This window comes from Astatotilapia calliptera, chromosome 9 (assembly GCF_900246225.1).
Source record: "Astatotilapia calliptera chromosome 9, fAstCal1.2, whole genome shotgun sequence".
NCBI lineage: Eukaryota > Metazoa > Chordata > Actinopteri > Cichliformes > Cichlidae > Astatotilapia > Astatotilapia calliptera.
Genome location: NC_039310.1, coordinates 14,294,041 through 14,310,657, shown reverse-complemented (window position 1 = coordinate 14,310,657; position 16,617 = coordinate 14,294,041). Strand labels below are relative to the sequence as shown.

Below are 16,617 nucleotides of genomic sequence, written 5' to 3'. Positions count from 1 at the left end.
AATGCTTTGTTGTGCCAAACACATTTATTTTGCCAAGACGACCACTACAGTGTCTCTGTAGGTGCCTCTTGTTATTCTTTTTGTTTCGTTTTATTATTTTATTTTATTATTCGCATTATTATCAGAGTGGGGATTACGCTGGAGTGGACAGGAGGTGAGGGCCAGGTGGGGGAAAGTCAGTAGAAGTCAGTGGAGGAATAGAAAAAGAAAAGGGAAAGAAAGGGGTTAAGGCCCAATCTAAATCAATAATTTGAACCTACATAGTTTCAGGAAAATTAAACAACAGGCCAGAAAATACAGCTAGAATTTTTCTCTATTCTATTATTTTTTTGCTCATATAGAATAAACATGCTAGTCCACGCTTTGGTTCTCCAAAGCATGAAATCGACACGCATGCCAGCAGGACGAGATACTATATTTAACGTCAAGAAGTCACTAGTAAGCAAGGAAGGTTTGAAGTACATTCCAGGGTCCTTCTATGCAAAAAAACAATTAAGCTAGGTGGCTAATATGTATTTACATGTACAGTGTCCAGTGATTATTGGTGACCACCAGTGCTACCTCTCAGCCTCCTAGTAGATGCATCTATGGTATAAATGTGAAAATCCCAGGTGATTTTCAGATTAACCTCTGACGTTGATCTCAAGGTTGAGGTCAGTAAGATTTGAACTTGTCCAAGAATTGTAGTAGATGCACATATGGTATGGATTTTAAAAAATACTATGACAATTGGTTCTCAAGTTATTGCATTCGTATAATTGGGTATCCACGCCGCCCGCCTGGCAGGGTGACAGCAAAACCCCATCAGCCTTTTTACGGTGGGTCACACTTCAAAAATATAATATTTTAAGCTTTCAATTTTTTTCTTTTAATTTAAGTTTGCTTATAAGCTCCTTACATGGACTCGCTCCAACCTGATTGGGTGAGTTCATCATGTTAAAACTGAATTTTAGTGAAAAAGTTACCAGAGCCTCTACTAGAGGTAGTGAGATTATAATAATAATTCAGCTGCTATACATCAAACAACAGCTAAAGAGGGACCACATCTGTGAGCATTCATTTTATGGTAATTATGTATTAAGTGTCATTTTTCATGGTGTACGCCTTCTTATTTATTTCCTTTGTATTTTCGTATGCACCATGGATTTTTATTTATTATTTATGGATTTTTATGTTGTAATTTTATGTATTTCTTATCTGGACTATATTGTTGTGCATTGTCTGGTGGTGTTTTTGTTTTTTTAAAATATTTTTTTCTTATTTATTGTTTTGAAATTTAAATCATGGTTACCTCTGCTAGCTGCATATGCTTGGATGTAATTGGATAAAACTACAATATATTTAAAAGCATAATAGAAAGGTGAGAACACAGAAAAGTAAACTGACAGAAACGGGAAAGGATGTCATCACCAACAAAAAGAAACTAACGCAAAAGAGTCGACTTGGCATCGCACAATCATTACGAAAGTGGAAGGATGGAGGGAGGTCTCAATATGTTATAGATCTGAGCTATCTATAGAGAACCTAAGGCAACATAAATAATAATCCACTTTGTAGACGGATGGCTGCGAGCAGACTTTGAGTGAGGACCTGGAGTCGAGATCGATGGACTGGATCAATTTCAGAGAGCTCAACGCTCCCAAAGGCACAGTTGGCACGGAGCCTGAGGAAAACGGATGCTTCCAGAATGATGACACTAAAAATACTAAAGACTGCCGCTGGATATATCATTAGTCTCTGTGTGTGTGTGTGTGTGTGTGTACGGACATGTAAACACACAAGTCTTAAACTAGCATTTCGAGGATACTTAATGAACTCTTGCTCTGCTGTGAAGAAAAACTTGGGGCTATAAGCTCTCCTTTGCCACCCAGAACTAACACATCTGCATTAACTGTTCAGACTGCACAGCGTTGCTTTTTCTTATCAGTGAGAAAAATGAAAAATCAACCTGTTGAGCATGTTCCACTCACCTGTTTTGTCCAGATGCCAGGGATCTGTTGCAGCAGACATTGGTGGGATAGTGAGAGGTGATGCCCCGCAGTTGGACTCCACCAGTTTACCCTGGTAAGATGCAGGTGACGCAGCTGCAGGCTGCTTTTCTGTTGGCGTTGCCTGAGACTTTACGGCTGTTCTGAGTGCAGACTTGAGTGGGGCAATTCCGTTGAACTCCACCCGCGACAGGCAGCCAATGAAACCTGGGGTGTTGTAACGCTCGATGATGACTGGGTCTATGTGTCCAGTTTCTGCACAGAGACAGGATCGGAGAGAAGCTGTCATCACCAGATGACTTTTAAAGAACCTATCTGTTGAATGTTTACTGAGACAGGTTAGTTATCTGGAACTACAACTTGTAATTAGATACTGAGAGAAGAAACATCAGGATCTCTATAAATGACTACAGAGCTCGAAATAAACAATCGACAGACACAACAAACTCCACGTACAGCTTTGAACAGTCAAGCATTTGTAGGCGTCAGTTTTTGCTGATGTACAGACAAAACAAACTCTGCAAGTTCAATACACCCGGTCAGATTAGGAATTCACACAAGAGAGTGAAGGCGAGGCGGAGGAGGCAGAGGAGGTAGGAAGCAGGGGAGGAACACACACTGACCTCTAATGTCAAATTAGAAGATGAATAATGAATTACAACCCCCGCTGCTCTCACAGGCTTTGTTTCTCTGTCGCGCTCTGCTTTTCTGCAGTCACTCTTTTATTCATGGGTTGATTTAGCAGCACAGCAGTGAGGTGATATTTCATATTCAGCGTTTTTTTTATTTTGGTTTCAACCGAGCACGAATACACGTTGCTCATCCTGCTCTTTGTAAGCGGCACTTATAATCATATAACAAATGTTTATCACACTTTTGTGTGTACATACGGATGTTGAAAGCCCAAACAAGGGTTCACTTCTCTCGATCTTTTTATTGCAATGTAATCCGTGTATAATCATAACCACATATATAAGTTAAAATAATGATAAAAAAGCTAGTTTTCTTCTTGTTGTCCACTGTGCTAACACATGACAGAAATAATTTGTAATAATTGCCATAATTTGGAGGGTAGGAAATTGCCTGAGGTCCACTTACTGCCAAGGCAATTCTGACAAATTCAGATGTTTAAAAGCAGCAATTTGTGCACTCATACAGCCGCCTCTCAGTCCAGCCCCCTCTCGCTCTCTCAGTCCTTTGATTTTCATCCCCTTTTGTTTTTCAAACGAAAAGTACTTCAACACACAGACTCACACATAAATCAGCGCCTGAACTGCAGGTGGCCCGCCGAGCTCGGTCCAGCTGGGCCAATATCTTTGTTCAATCTGTGGATTTTGAGGGCTGTTTGTAGGTTGCACACGGCATATTTTCACGAGTGGAGAAATATCGATTTTTTTTTTAACCCTAATAGTTATTTGGAGGCGACTGAGCAGTTGTTTGTTTTAACGCTCATATGGCCCAAGGTCAAGCATAAAAAAACAACAACAAAAAAACAAAAATTCACTCAAAAAGGTCAGGTTATTCCAATAAAAATCACCAGAACAACATAATAGTACACCCACGCATGAATTATAACCCATGTGGTGGAAAACACCACGCAGGAGATATAGCCCTGCAGTTATTAAAACCCTTTATTGCAACACATAGCCAAGGCAGAGAAAAAGAGCCTTGAGACACAATCTGCAGACGAGTCTAGACAAACTCCCTGTTATCTCCAGTCCTTACGTTAAACCTTAGTGTCCAACCCTTATATCAAATCTGCACACTAAAACTGAATGGCCAGTCTAATGCAGAAGCTAAATTCCTTCGGCATGACAGTACACATTAATGCCCCCATAATATAAGAAACAAATTATAGGTGCAGACACACACTCACACACATATCCTCAAAGAAAATGGAAGAGATGCTTTTTTTTGTCTGCAGGCTGCAGACAAAAAAAACTAAAAATCCCTCTAACACCTACAGTTCTGTGTAGACATGAAATAAACTTGCCATGCTGGCATAAACCTGGAAAGATAAAACAACAACAAAAACACACAAAAAAGCTGCCATTGACACTTTTTGGGAAGATGAAAAATGTACTACCTCTACTTGTGTGTGTAGACAAAGCCAGGTTTAAATTTTAACATGCATGGCTGCAATGCTTCTGCACAACCATGCCACACCCAGAGGAAAGCACTGGACAATCCCACAGATGAACAAGGGATGGCCAACTACAGTGCTCTGTGTATGTGTGTGTGTATGCACTGGTTTATTTAATGAATCCTGTTATGTTAGATGATGGGGTTCTGAGTATCTGGACATGGCTTATAATGCAATTCTCTCTCTTTATTCCATTTTCATGGGTCCAATACAAGTATGTACTGTACATGTGTGTGCTTGTGCACTATTGATTGTGCTACCAGGAACAGAGCCAAGCACTACGTTAGTTTTCTTGGTAAATGGTAATGGTATTGGTATTCAGCTGAGCAGACCTCCTACAGACACTTGCACTGTTTGTATTCTGTGCAGTTTGTCTTTGTAGGTGGAAAACAATAATTATGCAGACACTTGTGTTGAAGGTATTCATTTTTATACATGTACAGACGCACTCAAACTGAACTGCAGCTCTGCATCCCTCGGTCAATCAAGTCTCAGATCCGAGTCTCTCTTCACACCTCGAAAATGCCTCGGATGGTGAAACTGTAGGAATTTGCATATGCGTGGGGGTGTGCAAAATAGGTGGAGAGACAGGTACAGGATGGAAGCAAGGGCCTTGCAGTATTAAAGTAAACACAGCCAGCAGATTACTGATAACACGTAAAATGAATATGAATGAAGCTCTTTCTCTCCTGTGTGCCTGAACATGTGTTGATCACTGCAGAGGTCTGTGTGTGAATACTAATAGGCTCTCCGTTGGGAGGCTCCTCTCCACATAATGCCATAGGCAATGCACTGAGAGTATAGCTGACAAGCTTCCCTTACAAATCCGCATGCTTGTAGTTTAAACGATAGAACATTATTCTTAAACATCACAAATGTTACACCATGCTTTCTATTTAATGTTAACGCGGCGACACCATTATATAAGTGATACTAGTACAGAAAACACTCTAGTGATTTTTACCTTGCAAGAAAACAACCTTTGTGCATCAGTCAGCTTCCTGTATTTGGGTAAACCTTAGACTCAACTATAGTATTAGTCTATCAAATAAAATCATGCAGTATCTCAGGTCAGGAAAAACTGAACATTAGGTAACCAGAGATTTCTAATGGGTGGTTTGCTTGGCTCCAGTGCTTAACAACACATTAATACGTGATCATTAACAAGTAATATCACCTTGTCAGAGCCAGTCACCACAACATCGCGGCTTGTAATCGCTTCTTTAGCTTGCCCTGATGGCGTCTTATGGAGCTTCCCAGACTAATCAATAAAACATGGGCACAAACAAACAGCTTTCCACACACTTAACATAATTAGAAAACAGAGGAGCATAATCCATTATGCTTTAGACTGAAATGATTTAATGTGGCATCATACGATACACAGAGCGTGTGTTGCATTGTGTCATGTATCATATAAGCCACCCTTATAAATATACCTAAAGACATGCTCGCTAGTGCACACGCATACACGACTGTAACAAGGTCAGCATGTTGATCAGATGTGACCGGTGATATCGTATGCATAATTCAAAAGGTGAGGGAGCACATAAAGCTGCGAGGAGAGGCCTGCTGTGAAGATAATGGGTAGGTAGGGGATGTGTTTTGAGGTGGAAGAATTGCCTCAAGAGGAGGAAAAAATAGGAGAAGTTGGATGAAAAAACAGAAGGCAGGATGGAGACGACTGCAGAACTAGTAGTGAGGGAGGGTGTGGCTGCCTCTCCAAGAAGAAGTGGTGGTAAGTGGAAAGGTGAGAGACACGAGGGGAAAATAGGGTGTGGGAGAAAAGTCTCTGATCTGAACGTGTGTGTGTGTGTGCGCGTGTGTGTGTGTGTGTGTGTGTGTGTGTGTGTGTGTGTGTGGGGGGGGGGGGGAGGAAAGAAATGGGGTGACAAGAAGGGTGCTCAAATGGAGGGGTGGAGGAGATCAAACACAGTTGCCATGGAAACAAATGGAAGCTGAAATAAGGGTGACAGAAGGAGAAAATAGGGGAGGTGGGTAATGAAAGTATGGAGCATTTGAGACGCATCAAAAATAACACTGATGTGAATCCACAAACCACACCCTTTGAACCACACAAACACACACATGCTGTCTGGTTGTTGGTCATGGCTGATGCAGGGAGGGTCAGAGAGAGAGAGAGAGAGAGAGAGAGACACAGAGAGAGAGAGACATTGAGAAAGATGGAGAGAGAAGTGAAAATTAAATCTTCTTAAATTTAAGAAGAAAAAAACATGTAACCTTGAGCACAGCTGCTTTTTGAGTTTTTGGTCCTTGTGTACTGCAGTATTTGGGAACTGTAGTACTTTTGCAAATGCGATGGTCTCCTGTTCATTGGAGCATTAGAAGAAATAAATAAATAAATAAACAAAATGAGCTGCAGTAAATGGACACGTGTAAAAAGGGCATTTGTGATGTAGAGGATGATGAGAGGGGTTGTAGAGAGAAACAGGTGAAGACCATCTGTGTTTTTGACATGGCAAACGCACCTGTGATGGCAACATCTGCCCATACTGACTACACACACGCAGACATGCACACATACACACACAGTCATATTCATCTGTTCCAAATCTAGCTTTTTGCTTCATCAGGATGTTTGGGATGTACAGACAATGAGCCAAAAACACAGCCATAACAGAAAACACGCATTAGCAAACAGAGCAAGGGAAAAAAATTAATACCAGGCTCTCTGTGACAGCTCATTTCTCTTCCTGTGTATTTTCCCGCAATCCAATTAATCCAGCGGGTGGATTTCCTTGTAAATTCGAAAGCATCAAAAATTGCTCAAAGCATGAAAAAGAAAGAATCTACCTCGCTACCTCTGCTGCAAATTCAATTTGCGGTTTATATTCAAATGACTCACTCTGAACTGTAGAAGCCTTGGCACACTCATGCACAGGGACTAACACAAACAAATGGTGAAACATGCATGCATCAGAGTGTAGTTACCTATGTGGAGTTTGCGTCTACAGGCAGTATGCTCAGCAAGCCTTCTTCCTCTCCTCTTCCTTTATATGTTCTTTCTGCCTGTTATGTGGATTTTCGTAGCACAGTACCACACTGGCAAGCACTTCTCTCTCTCTTGCCCGCTCTCTCACTTGCCCGCTCTCTCTCTCTCTCTCTCTCTGCACTGCAGTCCCACCCCCACTCTGAGACAGCAGCTGGAGAAAACCTGGATCTGGACTTATACTGGACTGGATTAGGACTTCCCGGTACAAGTACAACTAAGGGTAATAGCCAGAGGACAGTATGATGTCATCCTATCACACACAAACTGCAGGCACCAAAAAAGGCACACTCAGATTATAGAAATGGAGACAGACAGCAGCCTCATCTAACACTAAGTTTCCCCAGCGTCAGGGTGTCTTGTGCATCCAAATGTAAAGAGCAAAACCCAAAAGGCAGTTTCTGAGATGCTTAGAAGAGAGGAAATTGATTGCACTTCATCCCGACATGCTTTAGAAATTGGCCAACAGCATGCATAATCAGCAGTCTTATGTAGAACTGGGTGCTGAGCCATCAACCTTTCCACAAAACTGTCATCAACAGGACAGTACTTCAAATGATTTACTAATGCACTGGTGTTTCAGTATGCTGCAATGTTATGACCACTTTTTTTCTTCCACACAGCCTGAACTGTGTGAGGCAGACTTCTTGTTATTTCTTTAAGTAGACTTAAGACTTAAAGATGGTATTGCACGGTGGATCTGATGGTATTAATAATTCCATCAATGCTGACAAGATCTCACCGACACCACTGAAGCCCCAAATCGTGACAGAGCCTTCAACATTTTTTAAACATTGTTTGTAGACACTGAATATTGTACCTCTCTCCTGACATTTTCTCTCCATACTGATGACGATTTGAGCCAAATCTTTCACATTTGCATTCATTTCATTTCATTTATTTATTTGTTTCACACATGGTTCATAGAGGTGGGAATCACCATACATCCCACGATACGATATTATCACAATACTTAACGCACGATACGATATTATTGCAATTTTTAAAAAAAATATTTTGCAATATTCAGATTCTGTACATAAAGGTAAACTTTATCAATATTCATTTTATCTAATATCAAAGTCTCGCACTCAGTCTTTCTCTCATTTCAGTCAGTTTTATTGTTGACAAACTGAACGGTTTGTATTACAGTCTAGTCCAACTTAACTGAATGCAACCATCTGGTACAATTATAGCTATTCTGAACTAAGCAATTTATGAAAACTATGCAGCCCCTTCAGCAACTGAAGAATTTGAAAGTAAATTAAAACAAAATATAAATTTACATTAAATAAAAAAGTTTTAAACTTAATTAAAATAAAACATGTCTTAAATTAAAATAAGTAAACTGTCATGTTTATTGCTGCCAAAAAAAAGTTAAACACATTTGGACAGTGAAGGAATGTCAGGATTCTTGCTCAGAAAAAGGATCAACATGCTCTGAGCACAAAAACCTTTTTTGTAACACAATATCGATTTCTGCTGTCCCTGTATCGATAGATTATTAGCAAACAAAATATCACGATACTACACAGTATCGATTTTTCCCCCCACCCCTAATGGTTCAACAGTATTTCATTTCCTACATACAAATCCTCCTTCCCATTAATATAGCACTGCAGCCATGGGTGAAAAGGAGCAGGAAGAAGAATAAATTCTTATTAGCACCTGCCCCCTATCTGAATTCCAATTTCTCTTACAAGTGGGCACCAACAACCCAAAAAGCACTCTAATATTTATCAATATGTAACAATGCAAAACAAAACAACAAATCAGTATAATCAACAATATACAACACTACTAGATGGCAAAGAAAAATTCCACTCCATAAGCCCTGTTGCCACTGATCTTCATTCCAGTTCTTGTGTAATTTTCACACCTCTCCATGTTTCTGTTCCTCAAGAATGACAGCCAACCTCCCGTTGAAACCATTTTCTTGTGGGATCAATAAAGTGTCTATTTATTTCTCATGAGTCTTCAGTGATAGATCAACAAGAGGTCTTAATATATCTCTCATGCCCCTTGTCTTTTGTACTCCATTTGTCCAGTATCCTCAAATCGTTTAAGGACACACTGCACACCCTGCCAAAATATGCCAAGTTTTGGGCTGACAGTTATTTGGGAATCACCTTGCTGGTGCAAAAATACTGTTTTATACCCATCAAACTGTTCTACCTTTGTCAATTTTCATAGATTCAGCTAACAATACGCGAACAAATGATGTGTTTTTGCAACAGGCTGTTAGTAAAAAAGTGACTAAAATTAAAAATTTAAATTGATTCCTTGAGTCAGCCAAGAGAGGTATTGAGCAAGACCACTTTAAAAACTTAAAAGAAAGTCTTTAGTTGGAAGAAAAATGTCAGGACATGACGCTGGCTCAAGAGTTCTGCATTGCACCATATTATTTTCTTGTAAATCATTAAACGTAAAGGAAGTTAAAGAAAGTGAACTTTATAGCAGCAGATCCTGTTTTGTGAACATCAACTTAATCTGTATACTGATAAACTTGGAGCACAGATAAACCTGTTTTTATGCAATGGTGCTTACATAGTAACATGAATAATAAACTTTATTTCTATAAAAATTTCCTTAAACTCCATACAACAGACTTTACAGACACAGCAACTGTCTCACATCACATCTTGCTGAAAACAGCTAATAGGAGAGTCCAAGGAGATTTATAGGGAAAGAACAGGTGCATTTTGAAATAAAACTATGTGAAAAAGTAGACCAGTGTCTGCAAATAACAGCTAATAGAAGGTATTTTCAGCTGCTCTCTTATTTCCCAAAGGGCCGCCACAGTGGCTGGATCTGCATGTTTTATTTGGCACAGATTTTATGCCAGATGTCCTTCCTGATGCTACCCTCCCATTTATTTGGGTTTTGGACTACAAGTACAATAGCTTGTAGGCTGGTTCTGCCTCACATCTTTCACATGTAAGGCTAATGGGTTAACAACTACACCCATGGAGCCACTTCAAATAGAGGCTTCTTCAGAATAAAGCCGTCACATAAAGAAATGGCAATCTTTCTTAAATCCAGTGTAAAATAATTGGTATCACCTTAAGGGAGGGACACATTCATTCAGTGCGGACAGTTAACAGAAAAATAGAGGCCAGGGGGATAAAGAATAGAAGAGAGAAATCAGAAGTTCAGACTGGTACTGATGTACATGTCCTTTACAACTAACCCTCAGGGTTACAATCATCTCTCTATGATAGTACTTTCCCACTGTCACAATTTCTAGTGCTCTCTCTTTCTCTCTCTGACTTTGCCTCTGAATCTATTCCCTTAGAAAGACTCACACACGGTCCATGCACACACTCAAACACACACACAGACACTTGACAGATTTGCAGCACAGAGGACAGAGTCTGGAGCGTGCCCGCTGCTCTGGCTGATGTATGACTCATCTCTCCCATCTATTCCACCGGGACGCATAGATCTAGGCCCATACGCCGTACATCAACCACCCACCTACCACATTCCTACACACACACAGTTGTGTCACTTTAAAGGACATTGCAGTAATTTCTTACAGATTTCGCCTCACTATTACCTAACCCTTAACTTAACCTAACCTTCAACCAAGTCTTGATACTAAAATCTAGTTTTTTCTTTTATGAGGACTTACTTCCCCCCTCCATTACCCCAGATATGTGCAACAAAATACATGCACTCTCCATCCTGCTCTAACCATAAATATCCTCCGCTTAGGCGCTGATGTAAGGACACTTTTTTACTCGCACACACATAAATACACAGGATACGGTAACGTTAAGCATAAGGTTTCATCATTTACAGAAGCATGTGTTGAATCATCCCTGCACTACATGATCAATACTACTTTAGCACAATCTCCCTGGGCAGCAAACACTGCAAACCTCAGGACACGAAACTGAGATTTCAGCAGGAGCAGCAAACATGCTAAATGATTTTATAGAGCCTTTTCTTTGGTTATATAAACCTGAGAATAATTCAATTTTTCTATTATCAAAGCTATAGTTGTTTTTCTGTCAGTGGATTCACTGAAGAACTGACCAATTATAGTAATAGTAAATGCTTTTATGGTTTTCAGGATAAAGGTTTCTATCAACAGTTGTCTGGGATCATATAGTCAATGTGAAATACTATCTAAAAGCTTACGTTACGATAATGTGAACAAATTAAGATTAGGCAAGAGCTATTACAAACAGCCTTGTGGACCGTGGAGCCTTATTAGCATTTGCCACAGAATACTGTAATTGACAGGTCCAACTCTGGTTGCCTGCACTTTTCACAGATGAGAATGGGTTCACTCTGAGCACATGAGATGGACATGACAGTGTCTGGAGAGGCTGTGTGTCCTGTAATATTGTTCAGTGTGACCAGTTTGGTGGTGGGTCAGTGATAGCCTGGGGAGGCTAATGTATGGAGGACTGCACAGACGTTTACGGACTACAGGCACCAGTGCAGTGGCTCCTGGGTTCCTCCTGGTGCAAGACAATACATGGTTTCATGTGGGGAGAGTATGCAGGCAGTTTCTTGGAGGATGAAGGAATTGATATTTCCCTGACCTAAATCCAACAGACAACCTCTGGGACTTTATGTTTTTGTCCATCTGACGCCACCACGTTGCACCTCAGACTGTCTCCAAGGACACCATCTGTCATTTCATTAGGTGCATGTCCTGAGGTTGTTAGGCATGCATACATGCGGGCATCTTCTGAGTACTGTTATGATTTGCTGCAATGTAATTTCGGTAACTGTGTCTGCTGCATCATCTTTCTACTTTTCCTCCTTTTGAGGTGTTTATGAATTCAGCCCTCTGTAGGTTGATTTGCATCAAACGATGTGGCATCCTTTCATTCCTAACACATTACGCAGTTTAGTGTAGACATCCAGCAGGTTTTCGCTTCCCATTGAGATCAGATGTGTTTTCAAAGTGTTATTTTTGAGCAGTGAATAGGTAAATGCGTCATAGATTTAAGGTTCAGTTAATAGTGTTTATCTGATAGTGTTTGTGAATTTGAAGCACGACTCTGGTGCTGTTAATTACCTGAGAAAAAAGCCTATCTTCACTGTACACTGATGATTATGAAGGTGTTCGGCTCCGTGTGATCATGTCTTCTCTTTTATGCTTCTCATTGTATTTCTTCCTTCATTATCCTAGTTAACTAATCACATCTTACAATCAACAGATTGCGAGGTGACACTGGAGATGTCTCTGTGATCAGTGTGTGAGTGTGCGTTTGAGCACTGCACCAAACACAGGGCGGCTTTCTCCCACAAACAGAGAATCTGATAGCTCAGCTGTCTGACAGCCTCTCTTGTCTCTGCGGTCCAAACACAGAAGTGGAGCAGATCCGATGAGATGTGGAAACACCCGCATTTGTTCCCTGTTCTTCTATTTTCTCTCTCTGTGTGGTTTAGTGTTATGATGTTTGCTACAATGTAGAAAATTAACATTTCGGTTTACTGATGTGTCAGCCTGGTTATAAACAAACATCTCAGGACTTGCTTGTCCTTAAAGCATATGTGCTGGTTTAGTTGGCTGAAGATTGATGATGGGGTTTTATTCCTCTCGGCTCTTGTGGTGTGTGCAGCGGCATCAGTAGTTCTGGCTGGTGAGAGAAGTCACATGTTGCTTCAACCTCAGTGAACTTCTCTGCACTTGCAGTAGAGGACAAAGGGCGGAAGGGGTGGCGACATTAAAATGCATCACGAGTCACTGTAAAATCGAATAAAACCAACTAATATTGTGAAAATCTCAATTGTGGGATTAATGAAGGCTATCTCGTGTAGCAAAGGATGCCACTTTGAAAATCTAAAAAAGATTAAGCCATTTAAAAAAAAGCAAACTGAAATGTATGTCAAATCCATACTGCTGAATGTCTAAATGATCTGGGAAGATTGAAACATGCAGATCCAAAAACCACCCGGTAGGGTTTGCATATTTAAAAATACAGTCATGTGAAAAAAGAATAGTAAGTAGCAGCCACGTGCTGCTAATCAAATGCACTTGGCTAATTCATAATAAGCAAATGCGAGCACCTCTGTAAAGGCAGAAATTTGGGCAGTTTGCTTGTTTGAAACATTCAGTCATGTGTTAAACTAATATCACAACCTTTCAGGCAAATTCAGTACAAGGTCGGACCGTGAATATACAGAAAGCTCAGGTACATCTCAGACTTTACAGGCCTCTGTAAGCATGTTAAATGTTAAAGTTCATGACAATACAATTAGAAAAATACCAAACAGTTATGATTAAAGGATTGCCACAAGATAGCCACTCATGTGTAAAAAGAACATGGCAGCAGGACTCAGATGTGCAAATTTGCACCTGAACAAATAACAAGACTTTGGAACTGTGTCTTTAGGACAGATAAGACCAAAGTGGAGATGTGGATGATCAGGAAGAACACCTCAAACTGTCAAGTACGGTGGTGGAGGGGTGATTATTTTTATTTTTCACAGCACTGGATCTGCCACATTTACAACCAAACAGAAGAAGATGAATCAGGCAAAGCCAAGTCACTATACAGGTCTTTGGCGTTCTCTAGTGGACAAAATCTAAAAGTACATTTACTTCACACAGAAGATAGATAGATAGATAGATAGATAGATAGATAGATAGATAGATAGATAGATAGATAGATAGATAGATAGATAGATAGATAGATAGATAGATAGATAGATAGATAGATAGATAGATAGATATTTATGTATTCATACATATATAAATAACTCAGTTTAGAAAAGTGGTATATATCTGCCCGAGTAACTAATCACTAATCAATCACATTGGAGAGTGTTGGGGAAACTTCTCTGTACTGGTCTTACAAAACACTTTGTACTGTAAGTAGTTAAACAACAGAAAAGCTACCCTAGGAAGAAAGCTTTATAAATTAATCATAACCTTAACTAATTTGTAAAAAAAAAAAGAAAAAAAGAATATCAGCCTATCATAATATCCATGGGAAAGTGCAGAAATGTTTGGTTTTTAATTTTTTGTCTGTTATTCTCAGATTGTATGACTCACAAGTAAAACATAGGTCAGAGGAGCTTGTTAGTTCCATATATGCTCAGCATGACAAAGGACTCTAAATGTATATGAAAAGATACTTTGATTTACACATTAGTGTGATTTCAGAGTGTTATACTTATATATGGGAGACATATATACATATAATAATGACCCGAATGCACAATTGTGAGCAGAAAAGGTTTAGCTAAAGTGACACACTCACCATAAACCTTTCCCAAGAACAGCGTCTTGACCAGGTTAAACTGTGTGTCTGAGGCTTCAGGGAGGTTGTAGCTGACTGCAGGATAATGATCCAGCTGAGACATGACAGAGATATAAAGAGATAGTGAGAAGGAAAGAGGGAGGGAGAGAAACACATTAGCATCCTTGTTTCATAGGGAGTCGAATCTAGACTAAAACTACTGACCACAGCATTTTGAAAAGACCCAGGCTAAGATCTGCATCAGCACATTAAGCAGAGTACACAAGATGATGAACAAAAGATGGTAATTCAATGCTGTCAGCCAATGCAAAGCAACACAGCACAATCAGAAGCTCAATGGTCCCCCCTCGTGGTTTCCAAACGCCAGGAAAGCTTTAAATATGGTAGCTTAGTAACAAGGAAACCACTCACATAGTCATACCTTGATTATCCTTCATTTTAAATTCCCATGAATCCTGATCAGGTCAGTGAAAATGAATTAAAAACACTTTGCAAAAATCAGGTAAATAGGATGAACACATATTGCATCTAATACTAACCCGAGGCTGTTCCTGATTTCTTTTTTCTTCTGGCGTTTCTACACACATCATATATAACTACACTCTTCAAACAATGACCATAAAATCTGAGTGTTAGAAATGTCTCTGGACCAAAAAACCCTTCTTACCATTTGCTATAAACTATAACCCTGTTTAAAATATCACCTTAGATGTATATATTCTATAAACACTCCAACATTAAAATCCATCATGGTTTTAAAGATGTCAGACTACCTCAAACATCTTTTCTGGAAAGCTGTGATATTTTCGTTTTAGTCACGTCTGAAAAGTCATCTTGTACAATTATCCAGCAAACAAACAGCTCTTCCCTAGAAATAAACGATGATACAAATGATGCCTAATAATAATATGCAATTTCAAAAGTCTGTGGGGGGTTCAAAGGCATTCCTGAGAACTCAAAAAGGGCGGGTGGAAGACGAGCAGCGTGTTTACAAAGAGGAGCATCAGTGGAGATGTGAGAGCAGAGAGGGTGATAGAAGGAGGGAATGCACGACTTTAATATCCCTGCAACATAATTAACTTGTTATTGCTGTTTCAATGAAGTTTCTAATTAGCTTGAAAGCTGCAGCCGATGCTATTGATGAGAATAATTTCAAACCAACAAATTGGTTTTCGGTGTGTTCTAGAATAAAAAACCCCCAAAAAACAAGATCTTCCTTCTTTCCTTCTCCCTGCCCACAGGAGGACTGTATCTAAGCATAAACCAGTCTGCAGAAAGCAGACTGGAGTAGAGGAGTTTGGTTGGAAACAATGACTTTTGTTCCTGGAAATTTGTTCTGTTGATGTGCTGAATAGCTGTCACGGCCTGTTAGCTGGGAGCTGAGCTGGACTGTCACTAAAGGCCTGAGATTTACGTGTGTATGTGTGTGGTAGTGCTTGTTTACAGGTTTAAATCAGCAGAGTCCTGCCATACAGAAATTTCTTTCTACCCACTGCTGCGCAAGACTATTTTCTCCCTCTTTCTCCTCACACGCACACACACACACATGCAGACACACAACATATCCTAATTTGATTCCTTCCAAAAGCCTGGTCTCAGTGGAGCATTGTGTGGGTTTTGTTTTCCTCTGTGACTGGAGGGTGGGATAATGGGGCACAATTAAATTGCGCTCAGCTTATTTACTTTTATCTGAGAAAACAAATTGACTGCACAACCACGGAGGGAAGCTTGAGTCTTGAAACCCCCACAAAACGATCCACTGAGGAAGACGGCCTGGGAAGAAACCTCATTTTACCAAACTTTGTCAATTACAACCGCAGTCATTGGGATCTCTTTCCTTTTTTCCTTTCTTTCTTTTTAACACAGTGCCATTTAGAAAACGCAGTTGCTGCCTCTAAAGTCACACATAGCTTACATAAGCAAAGTAACCAGGGGTTAGGCAAAGAGAAAATTAACAAAGGGTGAAATCTATTTCCCTGACTACGTGCTGAAAAAGAATCTAATTTAGCCAATGTGCTGTTTATATGCAAACTCATTTACAGTGCACTGAGAGCCTTTTTACCTTCGTGGCACCTCTGTTTCCTTAATGATGTCTAAGGGATAAAAATACTCCCATCACAGATTTAACACTGAACAAAAAGAAATGCTAATTTTCCTCTTGAATAAATTGTTTAACATCATTATTAAGTGAACTGCTGAATTTTCGTCTGGTCCGGGTCTCAGGTGCAGCAAGCCATTTACACCGCT

At 39.9% G+C, this 16,617-nt stretch overlaps 1 protein-coding gene across 1 annotated transcript in view; it reads right to left on the bottom strand.

Annotated features, from left to right (window-relative positions):
• Positions 1-16,617, bottom strand: part of cntnap2a (contactin associated protein 2a) — a 398,850-nt gene that overhangs the window by 3,957 nt on the left and 378,276 nt on the right. Inside the window, exons 24-25 of the mRNA XM_026179392.1 lie at positions 14,371-14,464; positions 1,971-2,243 (exon numbers count right to left, since the gene is read on the bottom strand). Coding sequence (XP_026035177.1) covers positions 1,971-2,243; positions 14,371-14,464 — 367 coding nt within the window. The remainder of the gene's footprint in view (positions 1-1,970; positions 2,244-14,370; positions 14,465-16,617) is intronic.